At 41.8% G+C, this 16,018-nt stretch overlaps 2 protein-coding genes across 2 annotated transcripts in view; one reads left to right on the top strand and one right to left on the bottom strand.

The window, feature by feature from the left end:
- The window catches only part of LOC145438504 (plasminogen receptor (KT)-like), a 72,764-nt gene that overhangs the window by 7,024 nt on the left and 49,722 nt on the right, over positions 1–16,018 (top strand). The window lies entirely within an intron of this gene.
- LOC145438502 (uncharacterized) lies at positions 7,027–14,935 on the bottom strand. Its single transcript, XM_080315833.1, has 7 exons — positions 14,701–14,935; positions 13,218–13,341; positions 12,380–12,510; positions 10,770–10,862; positions 9,785–9,973; positions 8,865–9,019; positions 7,027–8,331 (listed from the first exon to the last, which is right to left on the bottom strand). Exons 1-7 carry the CDS (start codon positions 14,876–14,878, stop codon positions 8,197–8,199), a joined length of 1,005 nt encoding a protein of 334 aa, XP_080171959.1. The 5' UTR covers positions 14,879–14,935; the 3' UTR covers positions 7,027–8,196.

Here is a 16,018-nt window from a genome sequence, read left to right as displayed (position 1 = left end):
AATTCAGCTCCATCTTCCTCGTCTGAATTGATAGATTGTGAAGGCAGAGGCAGGCTATTGTCACAATTATATTCTGAGGTTCTTCCTTGAATATAGGCAATGCGCGAGATATTTTTTCAACACCCAAAGCACTGTGCTCTATGCCAGAAAGGGTAACATTATGTATGAAAATGTAATGTATTGAAATTGTTGAGAGCAATATATATTCAATAACGAGATGAATGGTTGAAATTGGTAGCGGTGATACGTTGCATGAGTCGGACGAGTACACCTTGACAGGTGCCTGCACAGCAGTATTGCTCTGTAAAATAAACATATTATATATTTTGTGCAGGCTTGATGGATTTCTTTTATGAAGCTGCAGAAAGAGGAAGTCGATGGATTAAACGCAAGAAAATCAAATTTCTGGAAGAAGTATAGAAGCACAAAACAGGAAACTCGTTCAGGAAAATTACAATTATTGTTAGTGAAGTTCAGTTCTCAGAGGAGCATCATAATGCCAAAAGATGCGGAGAAGCTGAAATTTTATGCTAGACTACATTAAATTCTTTCTGAATTGTCCGACTTATCCTACTGACGTCAAATTTATAGTATTGCTGTAAGCATAGTATTAAACCATTGGGTCAGCCACATGTAACTGCTTCATTAAATCGCGATTTGGCCATGTAGATATGTGGTTCTTAAAAATGCACCATTTGCATTGATTCATGATTTCTCAAATCTAGAATGATTACTGACTGTCAATAAATGACATACAACTTTGAAAGGATTGATGGATTGGATTGTGGTACACTTACTTTTGTGCAGGAACTATTCACAGGGATCATTTCAGATCGAAATACTAGTTAAATATGTGGATTCGACAAGGAATGCAAGAAAATGATGGAGTTCAGCTATGGTGAGCCAGGCAATGCTATCATGGCAGAAAAGGGATTCACCATTGAGTCTGAAATCAAGAAATTGAATCTAGATTTAAATATTCCTTCACATGATTTACACAACGTCAAATGCCTGAGCCAGACTGTTCCACAACAAGAAAGATGGCGAGAGAACGTATTCATATTGAACAGCTGATCGGAAGAATCAAGGAGTATAAAATTTTGTCCGGTGTCATACTATGCAGCATTGTGTATCACAACCAGAGGTGGTCAAAGTAGTCAAGAAATCTACTCAAGTAGAAGTAGAAGTAGCGACGAAAAAATCTACTCAAGTACGAGTAGAAGTACTTCTTCCATGAGCAACCTAAAACTACTTGAAGGTGAAGTAGAATTGACTGACTTTAAAAGTACTCAAGTAAGTAAGTAGTTGTGAAAATGATCCTAATTCGTTCACGTGGATTGTGAACAGGTGACGAGCTTGATTCATATTAATGCATACCAACAGGCAACAGGTATCCAATTTTCGATAGCATAAGCATTCATTCTCATTATGATAGTATTGATATGGAAATGCTATACTAATCCTCTGTTTTCTCGAACAGCACGTTTTAGAAAATAGCATGGTACGGCGCCATCCCCCATATTATAAGGCCCGTAGTTTAGTCGAAGAGTAATACGGAGAAGTTATATAGAATACGGTGTAAACACTTTGCGCAATTAGTAAGAGATCAAGATCAAGAGATCGAGCACACGCAAGGTCGTAGCCAGAAAAACAATTTTTTTTTTGGGGGGGGAGGGGATTATGGCTTTAGGGGAGCTCTCCCGTGGGAACATCTCGCAGAACCGTACATCCTGCCATAGGCAATTTCATCACTACCCTTTATACATACGATTCTTAGACGCACACAGACACATACCCTATGGAAGCTTCCAGTTGCCAACTATAGCTTATCTATATCGAAGGCTTCGGAATACATGGGTCGGATTTATGGTGGTCAATCATTTCGGGAGCGCACTTTGCGGAGTAGCATGTAGCATACTTTATATATCTTCGTGTGTCCCGAAACGGTAGCCTAGTTGCCGGAGCTAACAGTTCCCAACCGCCATACTGAACTGACACTCCTACAGACTCAATCAACTCAACGACCTCGGGCTACACTAGTGTATCTACTGGTCCTGTTGTATTCTCATAATTGAGAATGCAGCTAAATTCAATAATGGGTATTTGCGGAATAATTTTTTTTCGTGACACCGATAACAAAATCAAGACATGAACGGACACCAAATCGCGCCAAGCGCGAAGAAAAATTTTAGGTTGCATACTTTTGCCCCAAAATACTCTAATATCTATTGATTTTACGAAAATTTTTAATAAATTTGGGGGGGGGGGCAACCGCCCCTTTCGTCCCCCCTGGCTACGCCAGTGCGTCCAACATCCAACTTCGCATCGGCATTTGAAATTATAGACGTGTAACCAGGAGTCTTCGATATTTATATGTGTGAGCCCCAAATATTCCTGTCCTTGTCAAATAAACCCAGCGGCAAACACAGGCGACCCGCAATAAATGCAAGGGACATTAGTATCGGCCGAACTCATAAATTAACTTTGAATGAAACTACAATTTACCAATACCGATCTTGATCGAAAGCTATTTCGCAAATACAATTTTAAAGCTGGCAGGTCAACGGAACCACCAATAAATATAGCCGTCCAAGTCTGAAATCTGGAAATCGGCATTGTTCCGAATGATCGCTCGATAAAATTCCATTATCCTGGTCAATTATTCATTCGGACATCGTGTCTTAAGCGTATTCGGCCTGTGTTGATACTCGGACATCGTGTCTGGGGCGTGTTCGGTCCGTGTTGCCATTCGGACATGGTGTCTTGGGTGTGTTCGGCCTGTATTGATACTTGGACATCGTGTCTGGGGCGTGCTTGGACATCATGTCTGGGGTGTGTTCGGCCTGTGATGCCATTCGGACATGGTGTCTCGGGCGTGTTCGGCCTGTATTGATACCCGGACATCGCATCTGGGGCGTATTCGGACATCATGTCTGGGGTGTTATCGGCCTGTGTTGCCATTCGGACATGGTGTCTTGGGCGTGTTCGGCCTGTGTTGATACCCGATCATCGTATCTGGAGCGTGTTTGGACATCATGTCTGGGGTGTGTTCGGCCTGTGCTGCCAATCGGACATCGTGTCTGGGGCATGTTCGGCCATTCAAACATGGTGTCTCGGCTGTGTTCGGACATTGTGTCTGCGGCGACTTCGGACATCATGTCTGGGATGTGGTCGGCCTAATGCCATTCACACATTATGTCTGGGGTGTGTTCGGCCTGTGCTGCCATTCGGACATGGTGTCTTGGGTGTGTTCGGCCGTGTTGATACCCGGACATCGTATCTGGCGCGTTTTCGGACATCATGTGTGGGATGTGTTCGGACTGGGTTAGCACTAGAAAGTCGTGCCTGGTACTGTAACTGACTTTATAGTGAATATAGCGACTATCCTTATTTCTGACATGACTATCCTCATTTCTGACATGACTATCCTCATTTCTGACATGAGACTATCCTTATTTCAAACATGACTATCCCTATATCAAACATGGCTATCCTTATTTCTAACATGACTATCCTTATTTCAAACACTAGACTGACCTTATTTCAAACACGACCAACCTTATTAACATCGTGTCTGGGGGGTGTTGGGACTGTGTTGCCAATAGCACATCGTGTCTGGGGCGTTCCGACACCATGTATGGGTTGTGTTCGGCCTGTGCTGCCAATCGGACATCGTGTCTGGGGCATGCACGGCCATTCAAGCATGGTGTCTGGGTTGTTTTCGGATCTGAGTTGACACTCGGACATCGTGTCTGGGGTGTGTTCGGCCTGTGTTGCCATTCGGACATGGTGTCTTGGGTGTGTTCGGCCGTGTTGATACCCGGACATCGTATCTGGCGCGTTTTCGGACATCATGTGTGGGATGTGTTCGGACTGGGTTAGCACTAGAAAGTCGTGCCTGGTACTGTAACTGACTTTATAGTGAATATAGCGACTATCCTTATTTCTGACATGACTATCCTCATTTCTGACATGAGACTATCCTTATTTCAAACATGACTATCCCTATATCAAACATGGCTATCCTTATTTCTAACATGACTATCCTTATTTCAAACACTAGACTGACCTTATTTCAAACACGACCAACCTTATTAACATCGTGTCTGGGGGGTGTTGGGACTGTATTGCCAATAGCACATCGTGTCTGGGGCGTTCCGACACCATGTATGGGTTGTGTTCGGCCTGTGCTGCCAATCGGACATCGTGTCTGGGGCATGCTCGGCCATTCAAGCATGGTGTCTGGGTTGTTTTCGGATCTGAGTTGACACTCGGACATCGTGTCTGGGGTGTGTTCGGCCTGTGTTGCCATTCGGACATGGTGTCTTGGGCGTGTTCGGCCCGTGTTGATACCCGGACTTCGTATCTGGGGCGTATTCGGACATCATGTCTGGGGTGTTATCGGCCTGTGTTGCCATTCGGACATGGTGTCTTGGGCGTGTTCGGCCTGTGTTGATACCCGATCATCGTATCTGGAGCGTGTTTGGACATCATGTCTGGGGTGTGTTCGGCCTGTGCTGCCAATCGGACATCGTGTCTGGGGCATGTTCGGCCATTCAAACATGGTGTCTCGGCTGTGTTCGGACATTGTGTCTGCGGCGACTTTGGACATCATGTCTGGGATGTGGTCGGCCTATGATGCCATTCACACATTATGTCTGGGGTGTGTTCGGCCTGTGCTGCCATTCGGACATGGTGTCTTGGGTGTGTTCGGCCGTGTTGATACCCGGACAACGTATCTGGGGCGTGTTCGGACATCATGTCTGGGGGGGGGGTGTTCGGCCTGTACTGCCATTCACACATGATGTCTAGGGCGTGTTCGGCCTGTGTTGATACCCGGACATCGTATCTGGGGCGTGTTTGGACATCATGTCTGTGGTGTGTTCGGCCTGTGCTGCCAATCGGACATCGTGTCTGGGGCATGTTCGGCCATTCAAGCATGGTGTCTGGGTTGTTTTCGGATCTGAGTTGACACTCGGACATCGTGTCTGGGGCGTGTTCGGTCCGTGTTGCCATTCGGACATGGTGTCTTTTGGGTGTGTTCGGCCCGTGTTGATACCCGGACATCGTATCTGGGGCGTGTTCAGACATCATGTCTGGGGTGTTTTCGGCCTGTGTTGCCATTCGGACATGGTGTCTTGGGCGTGTTCGGCCTGTGTTGATACCCGGACATCGTGTCTGGGGCGTGTTTGGACATCATGTCTGGGATGTGTTCGGACTGGGTTAGCAGTACTAGAAAGTCGTGCCTGGTACTGTAACTGACTTTATAGTGAATATAGCGACTATCCTTATTTCTGACATGACTATCCTCATTTCTGACATGACTATCCTCATTTCTGACATGAGACTCACCTCATTTCTAACATATTTGTCCTTATTTCAAACCAATCGAACCAACCTTCCTCCATACTCGCCTTGATTACAACTAAAACATAATGATTGTTTTTCGCGAGGTGCAAGAGTAGCAGTGCAAGTACTTGCAAACGATTGTACGTAGGCCAGTGATGATATCACAGAGTTCAAAGTCACTAAGCAATTCAGTCATAGCTGGCTGATTACGAGGGATCAAAGAACACAGAGATCTGCGGGTGGCGACGAGGACTACACCAACGTTTTTCGATAGTTTGTTATAAATATACTCTTTGAGGTACAGAACTTTAGTATACAATTCAATTTTATATTCATATTGAAATAAACCCGTATATTTTCGGGTGACGCTTGAAACACGCATCAGCTCCATTGCGGTCATGTCCCTCATTTTCTGTCTCGCAGTTTATCCGACGTCTTTACAAAGAAATATGGGCAGAGGTTCCCATACAACTCCAAGTCATTTCGACACCTTTCAATATTTTCATTTGATCTCAATCTCGTGAAGCAGGCCTACAATAAAATGAACCAGAACCAGAAAGAGGAGGCGTCAGAAGATAAGGCGTGTCAACACGTGCGTTCTCGATACCAGAATACCTCATAATCAGTGAGAATTATAGAAGCATATAACGCTCAATCAAAACTGACGCTGTGTAACTTTGAAATCAGAAAGTGCAGTCCATATCCTGTTACTGTTGTATTTAGGTTGGATGAAACATAATGACTTTCTCCCTCTCTCTCTCCACTGGAATTGTGTCAAACGAAGTATGAATGTCGAACGAATCATATTGACGACAAATCTGTTGCTAGGATCTTGCCTAGCTATTGTAAGATCAAACAATCATGATCCTCAGAGAACATACACCGACTGATAGAATATCGTTATATGTATTCTCAAAAATGCTCTGAAACCTCAATACTAGCCAGTCTTCAGGATTACCGGACCACGACCTAACATCGACCTCGCCCTCCGCCACATGCCACCCCATTTTGTCGCTTGCGACTTATATTCTCTGCATTACTTTTCATTCAGTGTGCATGCCTCTTATTTACTTCGCCTAGGCTAAGGTGGGTGTCTGCTGATCTTAATGGCTACTCCAAGTTGTTTTGACACCCTCCTATCTTTTCATTGTATCGCAGTCTTGTGATGTTTTGAAACGATGAAAATATTAATAAACCTGACTGACTGACCTCCACGACCATGCCACACTACGCCTTCAAAGCCGTTCTGTTCATCTCGTGATCAAGGACCCAGCAGTCGGAGCGTCGGGATAACACCTACCTAACCATTGCGCTAATCACAATCGCATACTGACTAAATTATAGGCCTACCCTTAAAGACTAGAGTTTCCAAAACTAGTTGCGGAGACAAACTAAATATTTTTCAAGTGATTGTTGTTGTATGTGGGATTAATGGTGCTTAACTACTTAAGGTCTTGTGCACCAGATATTTTTCAAGTCTGAATTCGTCAAAAACATCAGCGTTGTTATGGAAATAGTTTGCATGCAATACTTATAGTGGCAGTGTGTAGTCTCTGAAGACATTGCAACAGGCGTATGCTGTCTGATAGAATAAGCAGCTATATAGCCTACATCCGATGGATATCCGCGTGTATACATCTGACTGACTCAATCGCGTGACTCGCATTGTCCCATAGATGAGTCAAATTCGTTTTATTAATAATTTCATCATTTCAAATCACCACAATATTGCGATACAATGAAAAAGACAGGAAGGTCTCGAAACGACTTGGAGTACTCTGTGAAATCAGAAACCCACCAGGGCCTAGGCGATGCAAATTAAGAGGTATGTACACTGAATGGAAATTAAGAGATGATAATATAAATGGGACAAAATCCTATAGTACAAATCGGATATTATAAGTAATATTTGTTGAAAAGTCGCGTGGAAATTGAAAAACTCTAAAATCGGTGTCAAAGTACAAATAATCCATTTTAAGTAATTCGTAAATCCATATCCGGTACAAATCCGTGCAAAATCATTACATCCGGTTTTCTCCGATACTAATCCATATCATAGGGATAAAGGGATTTTATATTATCAAACCCAAATCCTGTTCCGGATTTGAGATTCTATCTCCAGAATTTATTTTGTATCGTGCTTGAATCCAAGGCCATATCCTGTACAATGGTTGTCAAGTAGACGTAAAAGTAACGCCGTCTATTCATACTCAAGTAGAAGTAGAAATCACGATTGACAAGTAAAAAAGTAAGTTTTCCAGGCCTGAAAAAAGTCAAGTAGAAGTAGAAGTAGCCTGGAATTGGAATCATAAATCCTGGAGGAAGAAATGATTCGTTACTGACCATACCTCTGATTCAGTAATGACTGAAATTTTATTCAAAAGTTGCATGAAATTGTAAATATATTAATCATATTTGTGATACGATTGTTGGTACACAAGAGTTTTTTACAGTTCGTTACTGGTTACTGACGATTACCCGTGACGGGTGTCAGCCGAATAGATTCGAGTTCATATCAATATCAATGTAGCCTACCATTCAATTGTAAATTGATAGAAATTTTAAGGTTCGAGTACAAATCCTGTTGTAAAATAATAATAGCAAATCTAAATCATCCACATTTATCAATTTTTTTTTATCAAATCAATACACCGCAAGATTGCGATATATTGAAAATATAGGAGGGTGCCGAAACGACTTGGAGTAGTCTGATATTCAGACACCCAAATGCGATCCGATCCTTCATCTCTGCTGTGGGGGCAGTTCGAGTTCGAGTTCTAGTGGCCGGCATTCTGTTTCCGCTCAGTAGCCATGATAAGAACATCCCGAGGTCCATTGATAGCACTTTCAGACAGATGTGGATGTCGAATGAGCGATCGTTTCCGAGCCCATCGTGTCGTAGATGCTCGCGGAACCTTTCGCGGGCGCACTGTAAATGTTTTCGTCGTCGAAGAAGTCTTCAACCGACTGGGCTTTCTTTGGCTGCGAATACATCGGATTTGTAGTCGAAATTTTTGGCTGCGATGTCACTAACAAATGATTTCCGTGTATTGGTGTCAGAATTTAGAATACCTTGGCGTACAAACGTCATAAACTTCCTTAAGATAGAAAACAATGCTTTTGACTGTCTACTCTCCAATTATCGCTACATTAAATTGGTCTGAATTGGCAAACCTGGAGAGCTGAATAATTCTAGTTGTTTATTGAGAATAATTAGAGCGAGATTCTGGTAATTTTAACTTATGAAATGCTTCTATACTCTTACTTTAAATCGAATCTATTTTCGGGATTTCTTGAAACTGAATCGTGCGAAACGAGCCAACCTTGGCGTATTGAAATTTGAGAATGGACTCGGGTTTGATATGAAAACTTAACTTGATTTTGGTTGTGTTTCTTTCTGATTCGAAATTAAATTAAATTCCAAGTAAATTCACTGCTTCTAAATAATCCGAATTTGGTGTGCAGCGTTTTTTTTTAGCCAACAGCATCTTTATATCGCGCGTTACTGATGTCACCTTTCGAGATTTCCTGGCCCACTGTCTCAGGGCTCCGAACACGCGATACTCCCCGCTCTTTTTCTTTTGCGCACGGCACGCGACGCAAGTCACAATGCAAATAACGAGCAGAATGGCAACGCACACGATCACAGCGATTAACCACATTGGGAAACCTAGAATGAGAAATATGAAAAATAATGAAAAATATGGAACTCAAACAGGATTGTGACCAAGTCACAAGGTTCCGAGTCACAAAACAATCTCGCTTTTTTAGTAGTGACTCGAGTCAAGTCAAGTCAAGTAAATTATAATTCACCAAGTCCAAGTCATTGTATTCACTATTAATTATAGAGTCAGGCTCAAATGACTTTTTTAAAACTCTTGGGTGATATCGAAGGCCTAGCATTGATAACACTCATGTTTTCACTCTTAACAAGCTTCAAACAGATTCAAAAACAACAGTTTCTGAGGCTATTTTACAATGATCGGTCTTGATACACGAGACTTGAATAAGTCTTATAATGTCTAAAGTCGTCAGAGGTGGTCAAAATAGCCATTGTCAGTAGGCCTACTCAAGTAAAAGTATAGAAGCAACGCCGCAAATTTCAACTCATGTAGAGGCAGAACTAGCGATTTACAAGTAAAAAATGAGGTATTGTAGGACTGGAAACTGTCAAGTAGAAGTAGAAGTAGTAGTCTGGAATCATAACTACTTGAGCAAGCCGTGCAAGTAGGCAAAATCTACTTGAAGTACTTCGAAAAGTACGAGTACTTCGTTACTGACCGGCTCTAGTCAAATGACTTGGTTCCGTCAATACGCAATTTGACTCAAGTCGAGTCGAGTCGTTTTTCATTTTTCAAAATTGACTCCAGTCAAGTCGAGTCACTGAAAGATTGCGACTCGTGTCATTGCAACCCGGAATGTAAATCAAACGAACCGGATGTCGACACCGCCTTATTTTCGCATCTGTGTCCGTCATATCCGTCCGCGCATTTGCAGTACGATTCGGTAGATGAGATTTTGTCCGCAATTTGTTTTGACTCGCACTTCCCACCGTTCTCGCAAATCGCCGGACAGGACGGGTTGATCGGTTGCTGTCCAACGTGACTGTTCAACAGTCCGGGCCCTGTTGACAGAGTTTTTGAGTCAGCGAATACTTGCTTGAAGAGGTCTTCAGTAACGGAGCAGCCTATCTAACTTGTGTTCCGCGGGCTATGGGCACAATCGGGTTGGAGCTACCTGAGTATTAGGTTTCGATTCAAATCATGTATCCAAGTATACATCATGCTGTCACGCGACCACAAAGAATGCAATCCCAGTTCTACATCACATTAAAGATAGTTTGGTAGGTTTCGACCATACCTATTGATTGCACTTTGTGACTATCAGAATCAGAAGATGACACTGAATGAAGTTTTTGATGTAGCTTATGGTCAGGTACGTTTGAACTAAAATCTAGCGGGGTAATATTTGTTGATATGATAATAAGGGCGGCGCGAAACTTTTCACTATATCATCATCAAAGAAATTTGAGAAACACTATTTTAGATGATTCTACCTGTTTATAGCGATAACGTCTTCAGTTTTTTGCGTTTCTCCCAAAGATATATCTTGAAATTTCGGAATTATGCGAAACCTCGACCCAATATACCTTATGCAACTGCTTACTTGAGTAATGGTTTTATCTTTTATTTATAATTTCATTCGTGAGTATTTTGACGGGTCTTTGAAATGGTTAACTTTACTGCTATTGAAGCAATTATTTTCGGATGACACTCGTCAGGAGCATATAGGCATAATCGTTACCAACTATAGAAAATGGAAAGAAGATCTTATATCAACTCTATTATTAACACTGACTATACTTTGACCATATCTGTTGATCACGAGCGATCAATATGAGGGAAGAATCGAAGTCTTACCGCTTGCCTCAGATTTGGTCGACTGCGCACTTTTCTTCACTGGAAGCAACGGCGTCGGGAATGGTAACTCCTTGGTCTGAGGAGTTGTGGTCGCTGTGATATCACGCGGTTATAGTCTTACATCGAAGAGTGATTAGACTGACACACTTGGACAACTAGATAGTTCTACACTATACAGTTGTCTGACTATAGCGAAATGCCAGTAGTCTAATTCCAATCCAATATGTAAAATGTTTCTGTTTTCATTTTCATCTTAATCTAATTTCTAGTTTTCCTGAACATGCCACAGGAGAACTGTATCGTGCGAAACGAGGCAAGCTCGCTGTATATGCATTTGCCATTCCCATGCCTATGAGGATTAATCCTGATTTGATATGAAGTGAACTTGATTCTCGTTGCATTTCTTTCTAATCCGGAATTTCATTCCATTGCCAAGTTTTTGCGAATCCAGTCATTATAAATCTAATCAGATTTCGAAATCGATTATGTATAGCAGGGCTGGCCAACCTTTTCAGCCAAAGGGTCACATTCGATTGACGAACTTCTGCGCGGGCCACCATCCGCGAAATTTTTTTGAATTTCATAGGTCAATAATATTGTCACTTGACTATATTGCGGGCCTGCTGTATATCGCTGGGCTAAGTTTGCGTGGACTGGGCTATTCGGCGGATGGACATATTGATATCGAAAGCTGCCAGCAACAGAGAGAGAGAGAGTCTTTATTTTCATCGAACCAAAATACATAACAAACGGCAGTGATGGTGGTACAGAAAATATGCGTGCACAGTATTCGGTATTAGATAGGAATGATCGATAAGACCATGAAGGTCATCTAGTCTGATCACACCAGCATCAAACAGGTACACTTGACTCAGAACAGTCTGGCTGTAAGAAATGTTTAGTTAGGAAAGGAAAATAGAAAAAAAAATTAAACAATGGTAGCAAATGATCAATGAAGCAATGTCTGGGCGAGGTAGGGCAACAGTGTTAGTGTAACGACAAGAGGTGATCAAGTAGGGCTTTTCATGCGTCAATCATTTTGTGCCTAGGATTCATAGTCGACGGTCTTACTGCGAGCGCATACGCATGGTCGACGACACTTTGTCTCGTAATCGCGAATATAGTTAGACTCAATCTGATACATTGGGTGTTCTTCAATTTTCACAAAAGGGCAACAATATTAAGAACAAGAAATCGAGTGACAACATACTGCGCTAAGCTTGTAGAAATTTTTATCTTTGATAAATCTATCGCAAATTATTTTGCTTTATTGTAGTGTACGAAGATATACCAATATATGAATGGTTGATGGATCTGTCAATGAGTCGAAACTGATATTTTAGTCATCACATCTCACGTGTTGCGGCCAGACTAATCAAATTTTTGGTTGGCCTTGCAAGTTCACGATCTGTGCAATCCACTTTTGATGATATTAGAAATTTCGGAAATTACCTCGCGGGCCACTCAAAAGCTTCTCGCGGGCCACGGGTTGGCCGGCCCTGGTGTATAGCTATCATTCTAATTCTGATATAATTTGAAACAGCAAGCTCAAAATTACCAAGCTGTCGAATTCTGGAGAATATGCCTTGCCTATGCGCATACGAACTCACGTAGTGCCACTATCTGTACGTGAACGTATCCTTGAGAATCGGCGAGCTCAAACTTATCATCATCCTGCGTCACGCTCATGACGAAGCATTGCTTCAGACTCTCGAAGTAACTGAAGGACCGGCACCGGAATCTGGCAAGAAGATACGCGATTCAGACCTGGCGAGTCGGACAGAAGTTTATGTCCGAAGTATGGAAATAATTCGGTGAAATGGGGGCCAACGATACGACGATTCGAGTCGGGTAGATACAGTGATAGATGAATTTCTCAAGTACTGAAATTATACATCCATACCATAGCTATTAAAAAATCCATAGTGCGATACTATTTTCCACTGTGGAAGCCTCCAAACCTCGGTTAGTCGTATCGCAGCATACGAAACATATTACAGAGCTGCACGTTACTGGAAATGAAATATCTGTGAAGTTGTTGTTACAAAGTGTAATGAAATAGGCACGGCCGAAAAAAACATCAAATTATCTCTTATGGGATATAGAAGTTGCATTTTATTCTTTGTATTAAGCCGCATTATTAAGTCACATATTTGAACTTTCCACGTTTTTGAAAGTCGTCTTATGTTATAATGAGTGATACGGGAAGCCCACAACTCGCCCAGCATTAGCGTTAGGTCTTCAAGACAGCCTAAGCCTCATAGAAGTGGTCCGTGCTACAAGCAAGAGAATCATAATGAAGAATGTCGGCCGGGTGTAAATGACCATTGCAGTTGAAAAACACCATGAATACCACAAGCAACAAAGCAACAGTCTTATGAATACACAACAACAACAGTCTTATAAACGCCATTTTAAAGCATAAGTAATTCCGCTGCACACGCTCACTTCGATTGAAAGCAGCAGATTCGCGCGCATTCGTCGAAAGTGGTCTCGTTGTAGCTGACGTGATGAGCGCCTTTCACGCCACGGAGATATTTCTTCTCGTAGCGGACGAAATACATTTGGCAGCCTGCAACGGTCTTGACATTTAAAGATGTTGGAATAATGACATACGCGGGGATTCGTATCATGTAGGCTATCTTGCGTATTATGTATAATATAACTGGATTTGTTCACCCCGCACTGTGAACGAGAATCGTGGATATATCCAATTTTCACCATAGCGTGACCTGTGAACGACCCATCACAACTTTCCAATAGGTGAAAATTACTCAAACACCAATTCCTATAGAAATTAATCACAGGGGTGTCGTGGGCCCTGTTTTCGTATACCAACCCAAGAAGGTGCAAAAAGATGCTGCACGTAGTAAACAGAATCCTCTTCAAACCAGGTATATATTTTAACAAAAATTGGTGTATTTGGCTCATTTTCACCCATTTGAAGGGTGTGAAAGTATCATTTACCTGGTTTACACCTATGTACCATCCCAAGAATCCCAAAAATGTTGCTACACGGGAACACACCCCATAGCAGCCTTCAAATATATCTCGTTAAGGATTAAGGTACACTCAAACCCCAAAACCCCCAAACGAGAGGTTCACCTGATTCACACCCTACGATATGGTGAAATTCTGATAAATACACCGATTTTCAACCATAGATTTACATAGTGTAGAATAACTCGATTTTCCAACCGTAAAAACGATTTTCACCGGGACAAAATGTCTCTTTATCCTATTTTGGCAACAAAGAATGTGACTTTGATTTGGGAATAGCGACGACACGATCTTATCACGTTGCGGGATCACAATCCGCGCGGGTTGGGAGCAATTGACTCGAAATATCTCGGCGAGAATCAGGAATCAGGTTTGGGCGAATACTAGCCTCAGGGTGCGAATGGATATCGTTTGAACGCTAACTGACGTCAGAATGGTATCGCGATTGTTGCCTCACTGCGTCGTTCGTTTACTTTTTCACTTTAGATGTTGAAAAGTACAAAGTAGTTTTGGGATAAGTGACCTATAAAAGTTCAAGAAGGTTTGCCTATATTAGCACTATTGGTTATGTTTTGGGACTTTTTGCAGTTCTAATTGTCCACATCCATCACAAACCCATATGTGATGACATTCGATTATGTGAGGAGGTGTTTCGGTTCTGAATAGAGTATATTAATCGAACATTTGAGTATTGCTCCTTATCACGTCCTAAGAAGGTGAATCATGTTGGAAATCGAATATGATTTGGTCGTTTTTCCAACATTGCTATTTCATTGCTATTTTTTCAGTACTCGAAGAAATGATCTCTTACTATACAGAGATTCGAATTTTCGAATCATTGTGCCTATATAGTCCAATTTGGCGACATCTATAGCCAATCATTCAATGTCCTGGGAAATTTCAAATCGAGAAATTCGAAAATATATCTCACCCTCGGACTCAAAACCTCCGCTCCCGGGCTCATCGGCCTCGAATTCAAGTTCTTGTACTTCGAGACTTGTCGCGGCCGTCGTCATGTCGTAATAATCCTCTTGTGCGGATATGAGCCGCAACAAAGTCAGGAGGACAGATATTCTCATAATTAGGGCTCTGCAAAGACAGTCGGTCATTTTATTGAAATTTTAATCAGATTAAAGAGCCACAACATCGCGATATAATGAAAAGATAACTGGGTGTTGAAATGTTTATGGTATTATGTTTATATTAATAATAATAATAATATCAGTGCCGGCATGTTTTTGTGAAGCAAAAGTCGCGATCAGAATTTTACAAACTACTAATCTAGTTGATGATCAACTACTGACTTTTTGAAAAGTGAGTAGTTCTAGTTATAGTTGCGAGTTTTGAGAAGTGAGTAATGTTAGTTCTATTAGTAGTGCATTTTGCAAAGTGATTAGTTCTGCGAGTTATGAAAAAAGTGAATAGTTCTAGTTCTAGTTACGCATTTTGAAAAGGGGGTAGTTCTAGTTCCAGGCGCTGGTTTCGAAAAATGAATAGTTTTAGTTCTAGTTTCGCATTTTGAAAAGTGAAGAGTTTTAGTTCTATATTTGGGAATTGTGAAAAAGGTGATTATAGTTCTACTTCTAGATGCTAGTTTTAGAAAATGAGTATAGCTGTAGTCTTAGTTCTAGTTGCGAGTCTTGAAAAGTAATTAGATCTAGTTCTAGTTCTAATTGCTAGTTTTGAAAGGTGAGTATATAGCTTTAGCTCGCATTCTGAAAACACCGTAGTTTATGCATAATATACAAGTCTGGTGGTGAGGCAATGAGTTTTTCAACAAAGATTTTCGATATCAACACTCTCCATCTATTCAGTTTCCTATCAAAACCTTTCTGACCTCCCCTGACCCTCCACAAATATCAATGCTACCGATCTGGCTTATTGCCGCGCTTACAAATCGAAACAAAACAAGCCAGTCTACAACGCCCGTTTCAAGCCCCGATCGATCGCAACACCGCAGGCGAATTTCGCAGGGAATTGAAGCTCAAGTCTCGATACCTACAGAGCAAGGCTTCGTCGTAAACTGGCTCTTATCGAGACGCCTCCCAGACAGCAGAAGCAATTACGTTCATACAGTACATGATCGATCATGCGCCTCATCTTCTAAATTATTCACTTTCCTTTTCAGTACCATTTGCAGTTTTTGAAATTAATAAAATACGTTTTGACAGATGTCGCACTTAATAGCTCTCTTCTGCTCGTGGGATAAAGAGAAGAAATTGTCACCAGTGGCGTAGCCAGAGGGGTAA

The sequence above is a fragment of the Botryllus schlosseri genome, chromosome 5 (genome assembly GCF_051294905.1).
Source record: "Botryllus schlosseri isolate E-star chromosome 5, Bs_hap1, whole genome shotgun sequence".
Classification (NCBI taxonomy): domain Eukaryota; kingdom Metazoa; phylum Chordata; class Ascidiacea; order Stolidobranchia; family Styelidae; genus Botryllus; species Botryllus schlosseri.
Note: the sequence above shows the minus strand (reverse complement) of the source record. Positions and strands in the feature narration are given on the sequence as shown.